The 24,628-nt window shown below is 41.5% G+C and overlaps 1 protein-coding gene across 1 annotated transcript in view; it reads right to left on the bottom strand.

The window, feature by feature from the left end:
• Positions 1-24,628, bottom strand: part of FBXL7 (F-box and leucine rich repeat protein 7) — a 346,868-nt gene that overhangs the window by 259,683 nt on the left and 62,557 nt on the right. The window contains 1 exon segment of the mRNA XM_030551734.1: positions 3,809-3,898. Within this exon segment, the coding sequence (XP_030407594.1) occupies positions 3,809-3,898 (90 nt within the window).

Raw genomic sequence — 24,628 nt, 5'->3', positions numbered from 1 at the left:
CTTGATGTTGCCTTGCCCCCTTATAGGGGTAGGGTCCAATTTGCCATTGCCCTGGACTGCCTGTAGTCATTTGCACCACTGCAAGGCGGAAGCAAAGTGCTCACATTGCTCTGGTGTGAAGTACTACATAAGCTGTAGGGCAACAGTGAATCAGGCCCATAGATTTTCTTCCTAGCTCTTTCATGGAAATTCAGTGCTATAACTTCAGCAACAGCTTTGTATCAACAGCCTCAAAGGAAAGGAGGGAGAAAGAGCACACAGCACAACTGGAAAGAATTAAGGTCAGTTTGCAAAGGTGGAATTCAGTTTGGGAGGCAGGGTAAGACTAGAAGGCCTGCAACTTCACATACTTAAGTTCCTGATTTCCTAACCCTATAAGGAGCATAGAATTTAGCTGCCACTAGAGACGCAATGGTATTTTTCAAGTCATCCACTTATCTGGTGCAGCGTATTGCATACCGTTCAAGGTCAAGTGGAACAATTCTGCTGGCATTCTTTCATAAACCTCCTCTCAACACACACATAGTCCATTCACAGGACGATTTATGGTACTGTGAACTGTGCCTACTAGTAAGAGTAAAGGATAGAATTAGAAGTTCTCAGCTCTGCCATAGACTTACTGTGTGAGCTGCAAAATCACTTGAAGCTCAGATACCATGGTGATGGGGGCCATGTAAAGTATAAAATACAGTCTTTGTTGTGGGTAACGACTACTGTACCAATTCTATGGAAGACTGAAGCACCGAGTATTCTAAAGATAAATTGACTAACAATTGTAGAATGCTTTGTAAATAACAATAAAAAGGCACAACAACTACTACAGTTTGTACAGTGCTGACAATGGGGTTCCATTCTTGGTTGGTCTCTAGGCACTGTTGTACTAATTATTAATAATGAAATAATTGAAAGTGTTCTCACAACCTGGAACCTTAAGATTCCATTCAATCAGCAGGAAGGACACATCTTGAGTCTCAACAGGACTATGTGCTATTCAGTTGAATTCACCCTACAGAACATAAATGAGTTTTAAAAGGTCCCGAGACCTGAAATGGCAGTTTCAGTGTTTTGAGATCTACAGGATAAGTCCTTCAGCAGGGCACAACACTAGTATTTTGTGGGCTGACAAATCACAAGATATACAAGGAGATGAAAGCAGCACAGGCACACACAAAAAATAAATAAGCAGAGGTGTCACCATGCATTGCCTGTTGGGAAACACCTATGATGAGAGAGAGATTTACACAATATGAGGTACTTTAAATAAGAAAACAAGATATAGAAAAAGCTATGAGACTCCATTACCCTGGACTCCTTCCAAACCTTCATGACAATTCAGGAAATTCATTTGTCGACTATTTTAGTTCTGCTGGGCCACAGTTTAACTCCCCTCGCTGGTGTGTGCCTGATTAATACAATAATGCTGAAAACTTCAGGGCCAGCATAGTAATCCACCACTATTTAAGGACTACTGTGTAAAGCAGATTGATGTAAATTCTCATTGAAATCTTACATTAGCTACACATAATATTTTTCAAGTTATTTTGAAAATATGCGATGTTATCCCTAAAGGAATTTTGATTACTGAACACTTCAGTGTTTGCAGTATTGATTAATTCAGGGGTCGGCAACCTTTCAGAAGCGCTGTGACGAGTCTCCATTTATTCACTCTAATTTAAGGTTGTGTGTGCCAGTAATACATTTTAACATTTTTAGAAGGTCTCTTTCTATTAGTTATATGTTATAGAACTGAACTATTGTTGCATGTAAAGTAAAGTAAATATGGTTTTTAAAATGTTTAAGAAGTTTCATTTAAAAATTAAATTAAAATGCAGAGCCCCTCAGACAGGTGGCCAGGACCTGGGCCGTGTGAGTGCCACTGAAAATCTGCTCGCTTGCCGCCTTTGGCGCATGTGCCATAGGTGGCCTACCCCTGGATTAATTTCTTCTTTATTTCCCTGGATTTAGTACAGCAGCATTCTCGAAGTGTTACCTTATACTTCATAAATTCAATTTTAGGATTTATCAGTACAGTTGCAGCTATTCCACATTAGCCATTCTAGGCTCTCCTCCCCCATCCCGTAGAGAAGCCCTTCATTTTTGCATCAAGGCATTTTTCTTGACAAAATTCATCTAAGGTGAAACTGGAACCTTAAAGGCTATCACCCACCATGAGAGGTAAAATCTATTGCTAGTAGAAATAGGCCTAAAGCAGGGTTTGGATCCAGACTGAAATTTCCCCAAATTTTCTAGTGTTTACACCCAGCTCTTTTTTTGGGACCATCTCAGGTAATTTTATTTTGGGGTCAATCACTCTTAAGTAAATCTACTGACTTACAGTAAAACCTCAGAGTTATGAACAGAAGTTACAAACTGACTGGTCAACCACACACCTCATTTGGAACCGGAAATATAGGATCAGGCAGCAGCAGAAACAAAAAAAAGGCAAATACAGTACTGTACAGAGTTAAATGTAAACTATTAAAAAGGGGGGAAGTTTAAAAAAGTTGACAAGCTAAGGAAACTTTCATTTAAATTATGATGGCTAAAGGCAGCATTTTTCTTCTGCATAGTAAAAAGTTTCAAAGCTGTATTAAGTCAATGTTCAGTTGTAAACTTTTGACAAGCACCGTAACATTTTGTTCAGAGTTACGAACATTTCAAAATTACGAATATCCTCCAATCCTGAGGTGTTCGTAACTGAGGTTCTACCGTTCTTACAGTTTAAAATGTAAATAGCTGTAACCAGATAGTGTTGTTTTATTGAATCCACACGTTTGTTAGTTTATTTAAACCATTAAGATGTGTCAGAAACAAAGGCAGGTAGAGAGTAATGACTGCTTGCAGCTTAATTTGTTATGACAGGAAAAACTGAAGAAATTAGAATAATCTGTTCAAGAATTAACCAGATTACATACTATTAAAGGGACATCTTCATGTCTGAGTCATCAGCTAAACATACTGCCCAAAGACCAGATACTTTGCAGCCTGCATCATTAATCCTGACAGATGGGTTTGGTGATTCCCAATCAGCTACCAAGAGCATTATCGTAAGGTCTAGAGCCAATATTCCTGTGTCCTAACAAAATACAAAACCAGCACCACTTTTCCCTGAATGCTCACCAGTTATGAGATGTATTTTATTAACTTCTCATTCCCAGTAGGAAATGATCGGTAGTTCCCCATACTATAGTTCCCTGAAATGCATTAATAAACCAGGGATTTCTACAAGGTGTTAATACAGACATAAAATCTTCCCTCTCCTCCTAAGACACCAAAAAAGGCCATATCTTGAAGTTGACACATACCTTAATCACTCCAGGTGAAATACATCAGTCTGGCCAAATCACTGTCAACTCTCTAGGTCTATAACTGTATTTATTTTTGAATCCTTGGCACAAACTTCCAAGCACATCATTAAATATTTATCACATGGCACTCATAGTAGAGCAATAAAGTTAACTTAGAACTCCACCCACTGTGTTTTCATGAAGTATTTTCCTTGGAAATAAGCTTGAAGTCTGACCACATCAATCTTAATACACAACCACCACCTCCTGTAATAAATGTCTTGAACAAATTCCTTTCAGCGACTCCCTTACACTTATGTTTTGCAGAACTGACTTAAACTCTTACACGATTAAAGCTAAAATCGTACAATGAAGATGTCTGAAAGAGAAGTTTTGTTTTAAATTTACAATGCTCCCAAGGAATCGTGGGGTAGGTTTGGGGAGGGGGATTTAATCTTCTGAAATTAGGTAATCCCTCCCCATGGGTAATGTTGGCTAAGTAATGAACACCAGGCATTTACCTTCACTGGTAGCCGCATTCTTCTGGGCTTTGGTCGGTGTGTGATCTGTACTTGAACTCACGTCGGATGAGATGCTTGAGCTGCCTTTGCCTGCAAAAAAGGTGTAGGCGAGAAACAGCGTGAATATTAACAGCAGAGAAGAATCCTCAATATCAGACCTTGGGACAATGCCAAGATCAGTGGCTGATGTTCAGTTTGTACTGGGTAGGGGCAAGAAATAAATGCACGATAGACTACAGAATAAGCCTCCTTTTAATTAGGGTTGCAAGTCTTACCTGTTTGAGGGAGGCTCCCACTGCAGATTTTTACAGCTCCATAATAAATTTAAAATTTGAATTTGTCATTAGCAGTTGCAAGACAAGAATTGGACTTTCACCAAAGGTTACTAATGCAAAGGTAGCCCAGGTAAAATAAAATAGGTATTGACCCTGCTTGGTGAACATGTGGATTAATCAAAATTTCTAACAGACTGGTCTATATCGGACTATATCACTAAAAGCACAATAACCAGGGAGGGAGAATGCATGGTGTTGAGGTTAAGGCCTTGCACTAAAACTTAGAAGATCTGGGTTCCATGCCCAGCTCTGTCACTGACTTTCAGTGCAACATTTGGCACCTGCCTTTATCACACTCACATTTCACAGATTGGTAAATTGTTTAATTGTATAGCTGATTGACTACACTTATGGTTTGTTATGAAAAATGTTCAAGAGACCAAACAACCAAAATGTATTATCTAAAGACAAAACAGTACAATACAAAAAGGAGATACACATACCCATTTTCTAGGAAGTAATTATCTCTCAGCATATTTACCTTCACAGAAGGTACGCCCTCCCAAGGACCTGTAGGACCTTGTATTTGTAGGATGGCTCCTTACAAGTTTGAAATCATTTCATACATCACATAAGATCCAACCCACCAGTTTGTACTAGCACTTTAATGTGTGGTTCTGGATACTAGTCTTCCAGGTCCTGTTCTGTGAAGCTATCTTTGCAGAATATTAATGTATTTGCCTTTGATCTGTTTACTATCCACTTAGGTCAAATGCTGAGTTGTCCTGTTCCAAGATATTGTGGGATATAGCAGTGAACAAGAGTGAACAGCATTGTGGGGAAAACAATATAATTCAGTTGGCATAACACTGTTTCCCCAAACTTGGGATGCCGCTTGTTTAGGAAAAGTCCCTGGTGGGCTGGGCTGGTTTGTTTACCTGCTGCATCAGCAGGTACAGCCGATCTTGGCTCCCACTGGCCACGGTTCGCTGCTCCAGGCCAATGGAAGCTGCTGGAAGCGGCGCAAGCTGAAGGATGTACCAACTTTGGGAAACACTGGCATAACTGCTCAACATTCATACATACAATATTCATACTGTGTAATTAATACATATTAATGTAGTGTAAATAATGCCTATGGCAAACACTGTCTGCTCCCTGTTTGCCAGATTCTTACCTATCTTACAGGGATATGAGAGAATAAAATGTATTAACTGTGAGGTGTGTAGACAGTATGGTTTGTGAAGCCATATAAACACGAAGACAGACAACTCAACTTTGGAAAAACATTGTTGGCAGCCTCAACAATCAATTCACACAGACACTGAACTATCTTCATCCAGAGGCATGGTCCCTCCAGAACAGGATTCAGGCACTTTGCCAACATCCCAGGCTTGATCTGTTCTGAAGATGTACAGCCTGCGGACTAATTCACCCTCCTCCATGTCCACTAAAACCACAGTTGTTAAATATTTCTTCACTGTTGAAAAACATACAAGGTAAAGAGCGTAGGTGAAAATTTATGGTTACTAACTTAACATTTACCAAACATCAATATCATCTGTGAACCATCGGTATCTACATCAGAGGGTGAAGCTGTGGTATCCCAGATAGCACTCTGAGAAAACTGTTGCCAAAGACTGACATTTTGATGGCAACTATTGTACCTGGCAGCCTTATGATTCATGGACTGTTAGCCAACAGAAAATTTCCAGAACACCTACAAATAAAAAGGTTAATTTGGCAGACAAAACTCCTCAAAATAGTTAATGTATTTCCTTTTCACATGGCTCAGAGTAATTAGAAAATTCAAGTCAATGGGTCATATCACCTAAACAGGAAAATAAATCAGCTTCTGTTTCCTCTCACCTTGACATATTGCTTGAAGTAGTGACACAGCATTCTGGAACTAAGCACCATTTATTGTTGCTTTCTCCTGCTTTTTACCACAAGCCAGGACAATGCAATGCTACTCTGCATCAGCTTTGTTCAAATCCCTTGCTACATTCCGCTACACCAGTGGTTTTCAACCTGTGGTCCATGGACCACTGGAAGTCTGCAGACTATGTCTAAGATTCTCAAAGGGATCTGCATCTCCATTTGAAATTTTTTAAGGGTCTGCAAATTTAAAAAAAAAAAAAAGTTGAAAGCCACTGCACTACTCCAACGCTCTTGGGTCCATCTGAACAGTTATGCTGTATTCAGATACAAGGTAAAAATACAGAAAGAAGCTAGGGTGGTGAGGATACCTAAATACCTCAAGAGAGCTAGAACATACAAGATGGAGTGCTGTTTTGGGTTAACACCTTTCTAATTCCTGGTAACCAGACCCACGAGGCCCCACCCAACTCTGCCCCCATCATTCACTGCTCCCTCCCCCTCACTTGCTGGATCATCTCAAGGAGTCTGCCTGCAAGTAGGAGATGGCCCCAGCTGAGCAGGGGCTGGTGTGGGTTAATTATCCGGTGACTCTCCCCAACCCATGGTAACCGCAGTTTTAGTTCAGGTGCCATTTAAGGTTGCCAAGTCCCCTTTTTGACTAGACTTTCCAGTTGAAAACTGGGCACCTGGCAACCCTAAATGGCACCCAGACACAAAAGCCAAAAACCAGACTGTCCAGGTAAAAAACAGATGGGTGTCAATCCTAGTGCCTTACCTTGTCTTTTGTCCAAGGACCAAAAGTAGGAGAAAGAGGTGCAATGGGAAAGATCTAGGCTTGTAAGAAGAGATAAGATTAGAGAGTGAAGGAAGATAAGAGGGGAGGGTTTTAAAATGGAGAGTGTGGAATACCACAGTTACTTAAAAGAACAAACCAAATTTAAAAGCCAGGTAGACATAAAAAAAAGCAGAACTGAATCGCCACTGAATTAGCACTATGGGATCTGATTGAGTTTAGAGTAGCATATCCTTACCCAGACTATATCTACATTATAGCAAAGACTTTTCCTGCAAGCACAGACTGATACTCACACTTGTTAAGTATTGCCAAGGCACAAGCTATGACTCTTCTACAGCCACAACTGTGAGTAACAAAGATCAATCAGCAATGCATTTGATAGTTCTAAGGAAATGAAGGCTGTACAATACAGTTACATTTAAGAAGTGTCCTATAGCCTAAGTATATTACAATTAACTACAGCTGAAGAATGTTAAGCAAAGCCTTCTAAAGTTATGGTGGGTTTTTTTTTAAATAAAGTTACATTATATGCAGAAAACTAGCTGACACCATGTTTCTGTCATAGGAATGTTAGCAAGAGACTTTTCTGATCTGTTATTTCAATCAAGCATTCCTTGGGGTTCTGCATTAAAGTATGCCTGGTTTTCATAAATTTGGATGTAAGGAGGTCTGCTCTTAAACGTGCCACAGCAAAATGAGAATTTAACGGGAAATGACTGTTGAATATGCAAACCTAAGGGCCTTCTCAAACCAGGTACTGCCACTTATGCCTTAGGTCAGTCCCAAAGAAGCAGTCTCCACCATAAATTGCTCAAGTGATGCGTTCCCTGATATGTGAGATGAACTATGGAGTGGGGGTATATTAAGGGAGCAGGAAGAATCAAAAAGAAATACTTGAGCTAGGTCAGGGGAACGTAACCAAGTTTTCATCAGAGCCCATATTCTCAATGAGTCCACCAGTTTGGTTCCTTAAACTTAAAAGATGTTAACCAAAAATAACTTGACTAGCACATTGCCTTCCACTGATCTGATGCAGGGACAAGGAAAGAATGGAGGTGTATGAAACCCACAGTCCTTCACAAGCTGCCCCAAGTTAATAGGCCTCCAAGCTTAGGTGTCAGTGTTTGTGGTGGGAGAAATCAAGCTGTGCACAGAGTATAGAAGGCATAGGATTGCCAAGGTTTCTTTTGGGGGTGAGGTGTTAGATTTTATTTTTAAATACAAGCTTCAGGAAGAGACCAGAAGATTTGGGAGATTTCACGAGCAAGGACAAACTCAGTAGGTATTAGCCGCATCAGGCATCAAATCACATCTAACACTGCACCCATGTACTGGGCATTTTACCTCTAAAAGCAGAGCAGGATTTCCATAGAACATTGTCACATTCTGCTGCAGCACAGAAACTACAAGACCTAAACAGATTAAGAGGACAGGAGGGCAAGGTCTGATTAACAGTGCAAGAGTCTTTGGAACCATTTCTTCCAATGTGGTGAATTCTTTCACAGGGAAAAGAAAACAGTAAACACAAACCACGAACAAGCCACACATTGCCAGCTGCATGCATGAAACAAACAGATATTTGCAATTGTTGGAGCACAAGGTCTTGTAGTGGGAGCAAAAGTTGTCAATAGTAGTATATCTTCTATCCCTCTGACAAGCAAGCACTCGAGCACAAAACTGAGCAGCTAATGGCAATGTATTACTTACGATGGTATGTTCTGTAATGCTCTATATTACCCACTTTAATGCACTTTTAACATTGACAAATTCCAATAGGGCATGTAATTTACAAATATTTGTTAACAGCTTTTAAAAAAATCCAATTATACAGAATGATTGTAGCCAGACACCAATTTTGACATAATTATAAAATATGAACAGAAAAATAATTGCCCACGAAATGGAGCCATTCAACAGAAAAGAGGTGCCCCAACCCCAGAATAGCCATAGTCTAGTGCTTACAGAACTCACCAGGGCTGTAGGAGACCTGGTTCAAGTCCCTGCTCCAGATCAGGAATTTGAACCCAGGTCTCCTTCATCCCAATTGAGTCCATACTGCTGGGTTTTGGGGCATAAGGGGCCACCGCTGCCTCTTCCACTGGCGAATGGCAGCTGCGTCTCCTTTTGACTTTAGAGCCCCACCAAAAATGTTTTGGTCCAAACGTCAATGAATGAGGACACTAATTTACAAATCATTTTGCAGCAACTGAAATCAGTTTTCGACAAATACGTGATTAAATCTGAAAATTTTTGCCCATCTCCACTCACCCCAATAATTTGCCATTCAGGTGTCTTGTAGGCAATGCTGGTTTGAGTTCTTGCTTCTCTAAGAAGGTCTGTCCCTCCCAAATAGACAGCCAATAAACATTTTGTTGCTCCCAATATTTTGGTGCCTTAGGCAGCTGCCTCGCTCTGCCTCTGAAAAAAACCAGCCCTGCTTATAAGCCTAGACTGGTAATGAGCAGCAGCAGCAGCCACCACATGCCAAACAATCATAAAGTGCATGTATTGATTTCAAAACCAAAACAAAAGACAGTAAAAGTCCCTACGGTCCGGAATAAATTATTTCCAAAGCTGCACTGGAGGCGTGTATAACCACAGAGATTCAATGAAACAGACAGCAAACAAAAGCAGATTCTTACATGATGCCCACCCCACTCTCAATTACAAGTACAATATTGCATAAGAGGAACCTTTTGATATTTCAACATAAATATCCCACTGCCACAGACACCGCTAGATTGTTACAGACCCTTACACAGGATTACAGGAGGAAGCACACCATGAGTGCAGCCTGCACAAGAGAATGACGCCATTGAGGAAATCTATCCAGTAACAAGACACAACTAATTCCATACTTCTTAGGGCTGGTCTACACTAAGGGGAAAAAAATCATCTTAGCTATGCAACTTCAGCTACGTGAATAACGTAGCTGAAGTCGAAGTATCTAAGATCGAATTACTCACCGTCCTCACGGCGTGGGATCAAGGTCCGCGGCTCCCCCTGTCGATTCCGCAACTCCGTCGGGTTGGTGGAGTTACGGAATCGATATAAGCGTGTTCGGGAATCGATATATCGCGTCTAGATGAGGCGTGATATACGATCCCCGAGCAATCGATTGCTACATGCCAATATGGCGGGTAGTGGAGACATACCCTTAGTAAGAGAAAGGTGTGCTATTATCATCCACCAGGGGGAAATATTGAAGGTCTACCTTTGTACTATGTTTAACAAAATTACAGGATACTTTAAACAAAAAAAGGAGTTAAGATGAACAGGAGGATGACTGGATATCTGGCTCATTTGGAATGACAAGTGATCAGAGGTTTGATGTTTTCAAGCCAATAAGAATATGCTTTAAGATTACTATCAGACAAATTAGGACCTATTTTACAAAGCTGTGCAGGGAAATATGGGGACAGATGTATGTTATGTGCACCACAGGCAGAAGTGAAGGGAGACAGTAGCCTCCAGAGGAGCATTATTCCCATTCTCATGCAGGTGGGCAAAGAGGGGATTGAACTTTAGGGAAATAGTTTCAGGCCCCCTCCACACCACAAAAAAGTGCATTTTCCAGTGAAAAACACTCAAAAAAGTTGCCAAGCTCTACTGGTAACTAAAGTCCAGATCACAGGATGCTAGACTCTCTGCAAGAGATGTGATTTATAACACTGCAAATGAGGAACTGTCATCTAAATCTTTAGCATAGATTTGAATTTTCCTTGTCTGAGCTAACCTAATAGATATGAACCATGATGCTTACCTGTAAATGTCACTCTTTCCCTTTTCCTAGATCAACATGCATTCATTGATCTTTCACCAATGAAGCTTAATTTTTTTCGTAACACTTCAAATACGGTTTTTAAAGGCACTTTTATATATATATATATGAATGATACATCAAGAAGGTATGAAATAATAAAACTTAAATCTATAGGACATACAGGAAACAAATGTATTTTCCACTTCTCATTTCTAGATTATATACATTACACTGATCAGTCTTTCAGCCTTTAAAAAACTCTTGGTATCTCCTTGCAGAGAGCACTGCCCTACATGGGTGCTTTACTTTTAGAAAAGTGTTCTTTTTATAAGTTTCTCTACAGGAACTGACAACCTACTGTAGTAGCTTGATTTGAAGGAATATCTAGCTTCTATTTCTACAGAAGACGTACTTTGAATAAATGAATAAGTACAGTAAAACTGGTGTTGGAAAACACACCATTGACTCTCTTTTCTAATATCAAAACAAAAACAACCACTTTGCATTTATGCCAAGGAGATTATATACTACAGATTGGCCGGGTTACATTCCCTCACTCTGTTGCTTAGTAGACTTCTGCTTAATAAATGAGGTGCCTCTAATCCTTTTCCTGAAGTATCTGACCTATCTCAAACATACCTGAATTAAAGAGTAATATTTATACATTTATCTGTTTATAAAAAATACACAGAAGTTCAGTTTCAGTAATTCAAAACAGAGCTTTCATTTATTCCCTTCCCAACATGCATATGTCCTTTCTGTAGCCTTATAAATAATGAAGCTTTAAAATTTTTATCCTGCTTTGAATGTTTATTGATTGATCCCACATCCTCATAATATTTATTGATTACCATAAATTCTTCCCAAATTTGGCTACACAGAAGATTATTTGATTATGATATTGGCACAATTCACAACAGATCAAAACAAATGCTTTAGTTAGACCCTAAAGGAGTGTATTCATTATACCTAAACAACAAAGACTAAATGGTTTCAGTTCAGAAGGCATCATAGCATACTTACACTTTAAAGAATAGAAAGAAACCAAGATGTACAAAAAGTTAGTGGACCACCTTAGAAGGCCACAAATTAGACGACACTGTTTCAGTAGCAATATGAACCTGAAATTTAGGGAACTAAACCAAAGTTTTTATATCATCCTTTAAATATGGATATTCATCCAAGTAATTACATAGTCCCTTTATGCAACCAAAATAAGGTTTGTGCCTGCCCATCAGCCATATATGGCATAACCAAACTTCTAATCATTAATATGAATAATTTGCATCAATTATTTCTTAATTCCCACATGTCAAAGTTGTCTATTTACTGCTTAGTTATCACATTGCCAAAGCCCCCCCAACTTCCTTATTGCAAAATTACTTCTGCTATTTTGTGCTTGCACCTGCGCTTGTGAAGTCACTTGTTCATTACACAGAATGAGAAAGTAGAAATCACGACCTGGAGTTATCTAAAAACCTAGCCTTAGTATGACTAAGATCCAGTTCTCACACTAGTCCTCGTATTAATAAATAGGCCTCTTATTATAGCAAAGCCAGAAATCCCAATTATTTGTGTTCTCCTACTTAAACCTTATTAAACTATAAGTATTATACACCATAGTGGCACTATATTAACGGCAAGTTAAGTTTATACATGAGACAGGATCATAAATCAACACTCCTAACCCTAAAACAGAACAGGTGAAATACAAAGGGGAGGAAATCAGAACAAAAACCAGATTTGAGGATAAGCTAAGATCAAACTAATTGATTCTGTAATTTTAGGAGAGAAAAAAAATCTAGTAAATTTATATAGTATTTCTGAAGAGTGCTCAAAACTGCAACCCAAGAAGGAACGCTAATTAAATAATTTGTTAGTATAGTAGGATGGGGCCAACTATAAAAGATCAAATTAATCTAATTGGAGATAAATTCATGAAATGATTTGTTTCAGAGACAACACCAGATCAGATTTGTATTTATGAAGTTTCATTTGCTGACCTTTTTTGAGTATTTGGACACCAGAGGGCAAGTTTTCAAAAACAAAGTTTCTAAGATTTGGTAAATCTTCATTGTAGATCAAAAGCTGAACTTCTTACTCAGTCATGACTACCACTGAGTCTTCTGGATTTGGCCTTTAATTAGTAATTAAGATACATGGTACAGGAAATTACAAACTGATCTATAACTTTAAACCCTCTCCCTTTTTCTAGCTTTTTTCCCCCCTTTCAGTCACTGCTTTTTATATCACATTGGCTTTGAATTTTTTACATTTGTTGTATATATGAAAGGTCACAAGTGACATTGTGGAATTTGTACTGTAACTCTGTAGAAGAGCTAGTCTGAGGCTCGTCCCTCCGCAGGGCTGTGGGGGATCCCACCGCCTCACAATAGTTCGCTATGGGCCCGGCCCTGGGTCAGGGCGGGGCAGCAAACAGTCTGGTGCTCAGGCTTCTGAGTGTCTGGTGCAAGGGGGAGACTGCCAACCGTGAGTGGGTGGCGGGGGGGGGGGAGGGGATACACAGGCCCACCCACTCCACTGTGTCCCAGCCCAGGGCCCTGGCAGTGGCAGGAGACTCACTGTTGTGTCAGTGAGGATCCTGACCACAACAAACTGACATGGGCTCTGGCTGAGCTACAGCCAGACCAAGTCGACTATCCCTGGGGCTACTTCTGGACTGCTTCTCGTAGGTACCTGGGTTAGGGCGGTGTCCCCGGAGGTTTCTGGCATCATTGGTTCCTCCGGGTAATGGGTAGGCTGGGCTGCTCCTCAGGGTAGCTGGCCAGGGTAGGCTTGGCTGGCCCAGCCAGTCCTCGCATCGGCAGCAGACTGCTGGCGTATCCCAACCCAGAGCTACGGCACAGGCGTCTGGCCTCTCCAGCGGCTGGCTTTCAAGTGAGCTCTGCAGTTGGGCTTTTCTACTTCCTGTCCTGCGCCCTGCCCTCTGGGGGGCGGGCACAGGACATGCTGGCTCCGCTGACGTTGGTGCGAGGGAGGCTCGTCCCTCCGCAGGGCTGTGAGGTATCCCACCGCCTTGCTACAGACTCATACTAAGAATATAATACACAGATTCTACAGTGTATACCCTGGAGGTTCTTAGAATATAATGCATGGGCTACTGGTGCCCTGGTGAGAGGGAGATGGTCGCATGATGCTGGCTCATTACCAATCTGGTAAGTCAGTTAATACAACTACAAGTACATTATACTCTTTCCTAGTATTACTTTCCCATATAAGAAGTTACTGTAGTTGCCACAGGGATATTGTGTAATCAAGAATGAAAAGGGAGATGGTCACAGAAATCATGAATACTGAGAAGTTTCCACAATACAATCAGTATTGTAATATGGTCCGCGTGGCAAAAGTGTTACAGAATCCTTGGTATGTGTCTTACTATTTGATTTAAATAAAAGTATTAATTATGAGAAACACAGTAGAAACTGCTGTTGAAGTCTAGAGAATGGTTGATTGGTGCTCATTTTCCCTTTTCACTGATCATGCTTTGGCACGTTCTGCCTCAATTCAGTAATTTTCAAAAGCCCCAGTTTTCTTACACCATCATAGCCAACATCAACTTCGACAGTTCATAACTGAGCTCATGTGGCAGCATTTAGATTAACAGGATTTATGTGGAATAAGTGAGATCTGAATTGTATTGAGCCTTGCTTGGACAGATGGTTCCTTTGATAATTAGATGCATTGCCTACTTTCTCATGGAAAATAAACTAAAAAAAAACAGGATAAACAATAAGCACAGTGACAAAAACTAGGGGCTAGTTTTCAAGATGTTCCAATCTAAGATCTTTGGATGGGGTATTTGCTCATATGCCATCTAGTACTCCTTTTTTGCTATGTTTATTTGTAAAACTTCCAATAGAAACTATTGAAAATTTAACTGCTACTTATTTAACCTCCTTCGCCCTAAGGACCAATTAGCAAAGTGGAGTGATGAGTGGTGGAAATGATAACTGAATGATGCAGCCTTGCATGCGACAAGCATGTCAAAAAAAATCATGTTGAAATCAAAGATAATAGGGGCAGAACACAACAGGAAATAAAAAATGGAATCCATAATATCGGAATAGAGAGTGTACAAACAGGGTAGAGCCTGAGTGTGTTTGATCACCAAGAACAGAACAGAATGTATAGATGAGGGAAAAGCAGATCCCATTACAGGAGAAGAGTAGAACCATAAAAGCAAAGTCAAAGATCAAGACAAAACAAGGTATGAAAGGTAAATTAGCACTGGGAAAAGTGAAGTAATGGTACAAAAAGAGAAAGTGAGATTAAAGTCAGAGTAGCAAAAACTGCTACAAACATACTTTAAGTAAAAGTTAGTAGGAACAGATACTCATGAATGACAAGGGTTTCATCCTGATATGCACGAGAAATAAAAACAGCCCTAAGGTCATAAATACCACGAGAACGTCTCTCTTGTAGATGGATGCCTGAAAGGTCATAGGAGAGCATTCCATTTTCCTCCATAGTTCACTTCCCTTGACTGCATACTGTAACTGTAATTCTGTTTTGTGACTGCCTCCTCAGTATCTGCCTTTTAGGAGGCAGATAAGTATGATTTTACAAACCTGGGCTGCTACTTGTAAGAGGACTGGCCTTCTAAAGAACACATTTAAAGAACTCTGTGGCTCTGAGTCAAGGGATACATACAAAACACCCCAAAAACCTGCTTGATAGGTTTAATAGCCCCAAAATCTTGCCTTTGATAAAGTCAGTCAACAGGGTAGACAGCCTTAGATGCAGAAACAGATGCCAGCTTATCAATACTGAAATGAACAATAAGCCTTAGGTAATGTCTATGCTAAAAATGCTATAGAGGTACAGCTACAGTTGCAGTGCTTCAGTGCAGATAATTACTACAGCAACAGGAGGGGTTCTCCTGGCACTGTGGGTAATTCACCTCACCAAGAGGCAGTAGCTAGGCTGATGGAAGACTTCTTCCAGCGACCTAGAGCTGTTGACGCCAGGAGTTAGGTCAGTTTAAGTAGGTCTCTCAGGGACATGGATTTTTCATACCCCTGACAGACACAGGTATGCCAATGTAACTGTTCAGTGCAGACCACCCTTTATTCTCTTTGCAACACAGCACAGAAAGGAGCAAACACACAGAAATGAAGCCACTGGGAGTAGTTAAAGACAACATGGAGCTCTGTGGCAGAGACATTGTGTCCATAAAAGGAACAAGTGCAGCATTCCAGAAGAGGGAATGAACTCTTTTCCCTACCTGTCATTCTTTGAAAGTCTAGGTCTCCTCAATTACGGGGGTGGGGAGAGCTACTCCATGCATATTTTTGCAGGTCATAATGATTAAGGCCCCAAAGTTATGAGTTATTACTGTTATAAAAGGCCTTGATGCCTGGGCAATTCTAAGACAGCTATAGCTTAATTTGTCTTATGCAAGCTGGAATAAGATGCACAAACACTGGAAAATTCCAGCCCCAATTGTGAGAATTCAAAAGTTACACCTCATTCCCTGGTTAGATGGTGGGAGAGATCAATTCTTATATTGATTAGACGTTCAAATCTTTGAAAGTGTGGGTCACCATCTGATCAGTTCATGCCAGCACCACCACAAAACAGGAACCAAATTGGACCACCCAGCAGAAATGGGATAAAAGTAGCCTGTCTCCTTCAGCACATCACTTCCTGAAAACCAAAAGACATGTGCAAGGGAGATTGAGGTACAGTGAGACTCTGCTATAACGCGATGTTTACGGTCCAAAAAATTCCATTGCGATAAATGCGGGGTCGCAGTATAGCAGGGTTTCAAGCCAGTCAGTTTAAGTCAGTGGTCCCCAACGCGGTGCATTGATGTGCGCTGCCTAGTGCCCAGCAGGGGAGAGAAGCTACAGCCGCGTGCCTGCTGGGAACAGAGAACTTCGAGGCTGCGGGCACCGGTGCTCTCTGTCCCCGGCAGGGGCGGGGCTGCAGCTTCTCTCCCCTGCTGGGCACTACGCAAGGGCACATCAATGTCCCGGCAGGTGCCATGGCATTGGGGACCACCGGTATTAGGCCTTAAAGGGGAGCCAACATATGATCACGTTATATGCGATTTCTCATTATGGCGGGGCACGTTATTGCGAGGTTTGACTGTACTTGGCCAGCCACCTGGGAGTCCTCCTAGCAATATCAGACCTTAACTAAGATAGACATCTTTAACTGTCTGCTTCTATTTTCCAGAAATTTGGGTTGCCCACTAGGAAGAGACTATAGTCCTGTCTGTCCTTCACTCCTCCTGTGTTTGCAGTATCAACTCCTGCTGGGAACAGTAACTGAGCTGAAAGCGGACAGTTGAGGCAAAGATCTGGTGATTAGACAGAAAGACCTGCTCTTCAGTAATGACCCAAATCAATCAGTTGACCTCTTCCTGGAACCTGGTACTCAGTGAAAAAGTGTACATGCTTATGTATGTGCTCTAAAGATAGGAAAAGTAGGTGTGTCCTATTCTGTAATAGATTCTGTGACGCTGCACCCCATAAGGTTTTATAGAAATATGCTTATGAGTGTAAATATGACATAACTGGAATATGTTTTATGCTAGATATGCCACATATCTTTGCAAAAGTTATGATCTATTGAATATATTCATCCTATTTGTATGCATGTATCCTTTTTATTGTCTGAAGTTATGAGCATTCTCTCTACGTTTGTATTTAAACTGTTTGCTATAGGAAGCACATAGGCAGATTTGGTCAACACAGTGTGAAGGGGTTATTCAAGTAATTGGGAGTATTAACTAACAATGGACTTTGGGAGACACCAATCCACATCTGAGGCCTTGTCTACACCACAAAGTTGCAGCGCTGGTGAGGGAGTTATAGCGCTGCAACTTAGGAGGTGTACACATCTGCAGGGCATCACCAGTGCTGCAACTTCCTGTTTGCAGCGCTGGCCGTACACCCGTTGAAACTCGGTGTAGAGGATCCAGCGCTGGTGATCCAGCGCTGGTCATCAGGTGTAACACTCACCAGCGTTTTTCTTGACCTCCGTGGAATAAACAGGTATCCCAGCATACCAGAGGAAGCCTCTCTGGTAATCAAGCAGGTCTCCTTCCCCCGCGGTTTGCAGGGGGGTTCGGGGAACGCGAGAGCAAACCGCGGGGAAGCAGGTCTCCTTCCCTGCGGTTTGCTCTCCGCGTTCCCCTAACCCCCGTGCAAGCAGATCTCCTTCCCCGCGGTTTGCAGGGGGGTTCGGGGAACGCGACAGCACACCGTGGGGAAGGAGATCTGCTTGCACGGGGGTCAAAAAACACCGGAGCAAACCGCTGGGAAGGAGACCTGCTTGCAGGGGGGTTCGGGGAACGCGACAGCACATTGCGGGGAAGGAGATCTGCTGGGGGGGGGGCGGTTCGGGGAACACTGGAGCAAACCGGGAAAGGAAACCAGCTTCCCCGCGGTTTGCTCTCGCGTTCCCGGAGCCCCCCTTGAAGCCGCCCAACAGCGCTGCAGTGTGGCCACATCTAACACCACTTGCAGCGCTGGTTGCGGTAAGTGTGACCACTCTGTAGCGCTGGCCCTATACAGCTGTACTAATACAGCTGTAACAACCAGTGCTGCAAAATTGTAGATGTAGACATACCCTGAGCTTTCCTGGGAACGTTCAAACTAACATGTAAACAATGGTGTCAACCTGCAAAAAGCTGAATCATCCATAGACATGTGACTTGCCCAGGTGGCTACAGACTCCAATCTTGTTGCTGTGATCTTGCACAGGAGAACAAAGGGGTTTCTGCCCACAAGAGAGAATACAGAAGACCTTGGAAACCCCTCCATTTTGTCTTCAGCTGGCTCAAAAGATTGAGGTGAAGAGGCTAAGAGATGCCTGAAAGAAACTAGAACAAAAGGACAGTAACTAAGGGGGTGTGAGTGATTGCTGGACCCAAACTAGGAGGAAGTCTATCTGTGAAAGAAGCTTATTGGAACATCCCTGAGGGTGAGATTTACCGGCATTTAGTTTCCTACTGTATTAGGCTAAGGGTATGTCTACACTACGGGATTATTCCGATTTTACATAAACCGGTTTTGTAAAACAGACTGTATAAAGTCGAGTGCACATGGCCACACTAAGCACATCAATTCGGCGGTGTGCGTCCATGTACCGAGACTAGCGCCGATTTCCGGAGCGTTGCACTGTGGGTAGCTATCCCGTAGCTATCCATAGTTCCCGCAGTCTCCCCCACCCATTGGAATTCTGGGTTGAGATCCCAATGCATGATGGTGCAAAAACTGTGTCGCGGGTGACTCTGGGTAAATGTTATCACTCATTCCTTCCTCCGTGAAAGCAATGGCAGACAATCATTTCACGCCCTTTTTCCCTAGCAGACGCCATAGCATGGCAACCATGGAGCCTGTTTTGCCTTTTGTTACGGTCACTGTATGTGTACTGGATGCAGCTGACAGAGGCGGTACTGCAGTGCTACACAGCAGCATTCATTTGCCATTGCAAGGTAGCAGAGATGGTTACCAGTCATTCTGTACCCTCTGCTGTGCCATTGTAAATTGGCAATGAGATGACAGTTATCAGTCGTTCTGTACCGTCTGCTGCTGTCATGGGTGCTCCTGGCTGGCCTTAGCTGAGGTCGGCCGGGGGCGCAAAGACGAAAAATGGGAATGACTCCCTGACTCAATCCCTCCTTTATGGTTTATCTAAAAATAGAGTAAGTCCTGCCTAGAATATGGGGCAAGTGTACTAGAGAACCAGTGTATCAGAGAACCAGAGAGCACAGCCACTCCGTGTCAGATCCCACAGAAATAATGAGCTGCATGCCATTCACGGGGGGTGCCCCTGCAACAACCCCACCCGTTGATTCCCTTCTCCCTCAACCTTTCTGGGCTACCGTGGCAGTATCCCCCATTTGTGTGATGAAGTAATAAAGAATGTAGGAACAAGACTTTTTAGTGAGATAAAATGAGGGGGAGGCAGCCTCCAGCTGCTATGATATTCTTTACTGCCTGGACTATTTTCTTTAGACATGAAAGGGGGGTGGGGGGCTGATAGAACTCAGCCCCTAGTTGCTATGATGAGGATGGTTACCAGCTGTTCTGTACCATCTACCGGGAATGACCGGGAGTCATTCCTATTTTTACCCAGGTGCCCCCGGCTGATCTCATCTGAGGCCAGCCAGGAGCACTCACAGGCTGATGACAACGATGGATAGCAGTCATATTGTACCGTCTGCCACTGGGGAGGGGAGGGGAGAGGAGAGGATGCTGCTATTCATTGCAGCAGCACCATGCTTACCAGCAGCATGCAGTAGACAGAGTGACATATAAAGTCAAGAAACTATTTTTTTCCCTTTTCTTTCACAGGTGTGGGGGAGGGGAGGTAAATTGATGACATATACCCTGAAACACCCCAGACAATGTGTTTGACCCTACAGGCATTGGGAGCTCAGCCAAGAATGCAAATGCTTTTCGGAGACTGCGGGGTCTGTGGGATAGCTGGAGTCCTCAGTACCCCCTCCCTCCCTCCATGAGCGTCCATTTTATTCTTTGGCTTTCCGTTATGCTTGTCACACAGCACTGTGCTGAGGCCTCTGTCTAACATAGGATGGAGATTTTTCAAATGCTTTCTCATTTCGTCTTCTGTAACGGAGCTCTGATAGAACAGATTTGTCTCCCCATACAGCGATCAGATCCAGTATCTCCCGTACGGCCCATGCATCCGAGTTCAGATTGCTGTCCAGAGCAGTCACAATAGTGCACTGTGGGATACTGCCTGGAGGCCAATACCATTGATTTGCGGCCACACTAACCCTAATCCAATATGGTAATACCGATTTCAGCGCTACTCCTCTCGTCGGGGAGGAGTATAGAAACCGGTTTAAAGAGCCCTTTATATCGACATAAAGGGGCCTCGTGTGTGGAGTGCATCGTTAAATCGGTTTAAACGCGTAGTGTAGACCAGGCCTTAGACTCGCATGTTTTTGTTTTATTCTGCTTCAGAATTTACTTTGTTCTATTTGTTATTAATTGGAACCACTGAAATCCTACTGTTTGTATTTAATAAAATCACTTTTTGCTTATTAATTAACCCAGAGCAAGTACTAATACCTGGGGGAGCAAACAGCTGCACATCTCTCTCTCTCTCTGTGTTACAGAGGGCAGACAATTTATGAGTTGACTCTGTAGAAGCTTTATATAGAGTAAAAAAAAAAATGGATCTATTTGGGGTTTGGATCCCATTGGGAACTAGGTGTCTGGGTGCTAGAGACAGTAGCATTTCTTAAGCTGTTTTCAGTTAAGCCTGCAGCTCTTGTGGGACCTGGTTCAGACCTGGAACTGTGTTTGCAGCAAGCTAACATGTCTGGCTCAACAAGACAGGGCACTGAATCCCCAGCTGCCAAGGAAAACTGGCTCAGAAGTAGTCTCAGCACATCAGGGGGAAGTCCCAAAGTGGTCTCTGTCACCCAGCCCGTCACAGGTTCCAATACAGACTGTTGTGAAGTAGCTTTGAAATGGAACAAAGATACTGTTGTAGATTGTGAAGCACTGTACATGGGTCTACCATAGTTAATGGTTCATATTGCCTTCCAAGCTCTAGCTGTGTACAGACAAAAAGTGGAGACCAAGTGGGCAAGCCTCTTGAACTGCGCTCAGTCCCATACAGTTTGTCAGAAATACAGGAGTTCATGTTTTAGAGCGTTAGAAGCATTAATCAGATCCTGGGCTAATATAATTCATGGGGAAGTAAGTTAAGGGTTAACTACTATACATTCATTACAAGACGACCTTGGTGAATTGGTGTGTAAGTAATAGACCTGAGTTGTCTCGTGCTCTAGCTTTGGCTTGTTTTTGCTCGTGTGTTAGCATATCACCAGAATTGATAACCAACTGGCACAAATAAGGCCTTATTCTGAGGGACTTAAACAAAACAAAACAAAACTCCAAAGTCATCTTCCCAGAATAGTGGTGGCTAAGTACAAAAGTGTCATTTTCTATTGTGATTGTGTTATTTGATTCTTAAGACCTGGATGGACTGAACAATTTTCTAGTTTGTAAGCAAAATCATAGTCCAATATGTTTCTGCCTTAGTATATCCTATACTCTTCGATTTATTAACTATCTTTAATAGCTATTAAATTCAGCTGGAGTTCTTTTCTCTAGGTAGGCAATAAAATCAAAAAAACCCTAAGAAAAAGATGGCACTGGTAATCAGTTAAACAGGGTTACTTTATACCTTTCTTAGAAGAGCCATGGATATTCATGTAAAACTTTTTCATATGCATCAATATAGAATTAATTTTACTCTATATTACAAGTCTTTCACTGTCCATTGTATGTGTAAAACAGATTGTAAAAATCACCATACTAAGACGCAATATAAAGCAACACTTCATTAGCATTACTGAGAGACTCAACATATATTCATATTCCCAAATGGCCCCAGCAATTTTTTCCAGGGCTGTTAAGTTTCTCTCAATGGATTGTTATTCTCTAACAACAGCCTAAATAGGAATATAACAACAGCAACTGATATAAGTATTTGTGAAATATCCGAATAAAAAAATCTGAAGAAAAAAGTTATACTAGGAAGATGATTGCATGGCTGGACCTATAGTTTTAATACACACTTGTTGTTATTGGACATTTGGCTTTAGAGACCTTTAGTATTTCGTGAACATGTATGTCCAACAAGGAGAGCCATCAAATTGTTGCTGGTATTACCAACACTAGCCTTTGAGTAAAGTGTCAGCAATAAGTTAGAGTTGGCTGATGCTAGGATGCAATAGCCAGAAGAACTAGTTGATACATATCCTAAATAGAAGACTCAGTTCTCAGTGAACCCATCAAGTAATATATTAAACTCCAAAACCAAATGGGTGACAATAGCAGATGATATACAATATATCTTTATTCACGGAGACCAGTTTGATGGCCAGGCTAACTATAAGTTCCTCTTCCATGTACCTATTCCATAATAAGCTTTTGAGCTCATTGCCCTTTGTTGTTTCAGAAACAAATTAAACCTCAACTGCTGTCACTTATTTCTATTCTTAAATCAGCACTGGAAAATCCTCTCAAAAGTTACCCCAATTTAATATTTCCAATTGTGATTTTACAGATTAAACAAACAGTTCACCAATATTTGGCTAACTGGGAACAGAATAACAAATCTCTGAAATTATCTAACGCTCATTTTACAATAAACTGCTCTCAAATTAAGGAAAGTAAGTTTTTAAGTTTTACCAAACTTTATCATTAGCTATCCGGCTTTAGAGGATATAGGTTCCAACTGTTAACTTCTCTTTAAGACAAGTTATCACTACAAAAGCTTTATAAAAAAATAATGTTCTTCTAGAGTTTTCTTTTCAAGGAAACAGAAGAGTTCAGTAGTTACTTTCAAATTCTAATGGCTTCTCTATTACCAAAGGACCACATGATGTAGTCAAGTATCAGAGGGGTAGCCGTGTTAGTCTGGATCCGATGAAGTGGGCATTCACCCACGAAAGCTCATGCTCCTAAACGTCTGTTAGTCTATAAGGTGCCACAGGATTCTTTACTGCTTTTACATGATGTAGTAAGTAGTACATACTCTAAATGAAGTTACAACTCCTGTACATGCTAATATACCATCAATTTTGAAGCACAACTCCCTGGTTTCTGTTCCAATTAAAATAATACAATGGCCCAATGTGATTCACCACTAACTTTATTAAGACCATAAAATGTTTCTATTAAATATAAGACCATTTAAATTTTGAAATGCCAATAAAAGAAACTAATAAACTCATGAAAGATACCTACTTTGTAGTAGTTTAACAGATGTTTATATTTCATTCTTATATTCACATCTCCCAACAAAAAATAAATCCATACCCCAATCAGAGTTTTTACCCCAATAAAGAGAAAACATCCAGAGACTATGAAATCTCCTAGGTACTTTACTAATGCTATTGATTTTATAAGGAAGGCATTCAGATACTACTGTGATGGATGGTACTATACAACCCTAAGAGATAAGAGCTTTAAAAACATTTTACTCAGTATTCACATAAGTCCCATTCTCTTAGGTGATGAAAGCCTAAGTTTCATTGAGAGTCAGACCTCAGCTCTTAAAGTGCCTGAGTCACTTAAAAAAGGAATTTTGTAACTTGAAAATTTTACTTAATTCTCTTTTACTCAGTATTAAGTATTCCAAATATACAGTTGCTTGTTCTAAGAGAAAGTAAGTCACGAGGAAGATAAAGTAAGTTCCAACACTACAAAAAGATATATCATTAGGACAGTCTTTGAATTCCATAGACTTTTTTGAACATAAGCTAAACCCAGATAGTAACTGAGCAATGTTCAAATATTGTTTCAGTGTACCGACCTCAACTTTGCCCCTTCTAGACAGTAAATTTAAGTGCAAAACTATAAAACATGGGTGGCTTAGGTTGAACCTGGCATAAAAGTCAGTCTTTGTCAAAAAGCCCAGAACTATAAGAGCTTGAAAGCTAAACAGCTGTGAGAGGTGATTTCTCTTGTATCAAAGCAGCATTTTGTTTCAATTAGTGGCACCTTTTAGTCACATTAGTTTTCCTGCTAGATTTCACTTATATACTTTGTTGCATCACTAGCAATTCTGTCACAGGGAGGAGGGTTGATGTAATCTCTGCCCTTGTCATGTCTGAGTATGCTAGCACAAAGAAATGATATACAAGTCACAGCTGTAGTCAGAGCCAAATACTGTCCTTGACACAGGGTATGTCTACATCTAAAATTTTGCAGCGCTGGTTGTTACAGCTGTATTAGTACAGCTGTATAGGGCCAGCGCTGCAGAGTGGCCACACTTACAGCAACCAGCGCTGCAAGTGGTGTTAGATGTGGCCATACTGCAGCGCTGTTGGGCGGCTTTAAGGGGGGTTCGGGGAACACGAGAGCAAACCGGGGAAGGAGACCAGCTTCGCCGCGGTTTGCTCTCGCGTTCCCCGAACCCCCCGCAAACCGCAGGGAAGGAGACCTGCTTGTTCGGGGAACGCGAGAGCAAACCGGGGAAGGAGACCAGCTTCGCCGCGGTTTGCTCTCGCGTTCCAGAAAACTATCCACAATGACTCCAAGATCTCTTTCTTGAGTGGTAACAGCTAATTTATACCCCATCAC

The sequence above is a fragment of the Gopherus evgoodei genome, chromosome 2, assembly GCF_007399415.2.
Source record: "Gopherus evgoodei ecotype Sinaloan lineage chromosome 2, rGopEvg1_v1.p, whole genome shotgun sequence".
In the NCBI taxonomy this organism is placed as follows: Eukaryota; Metazoa; Chordata; order Testudines; family Testudinidae; genus Gopherus; species Gopherus evgoodei.
The sequence above is the reverse complement of the archived record's forward strand: the minus strand, read 5'-3'. Positions and strand labels throughout refer to the sequence as shown.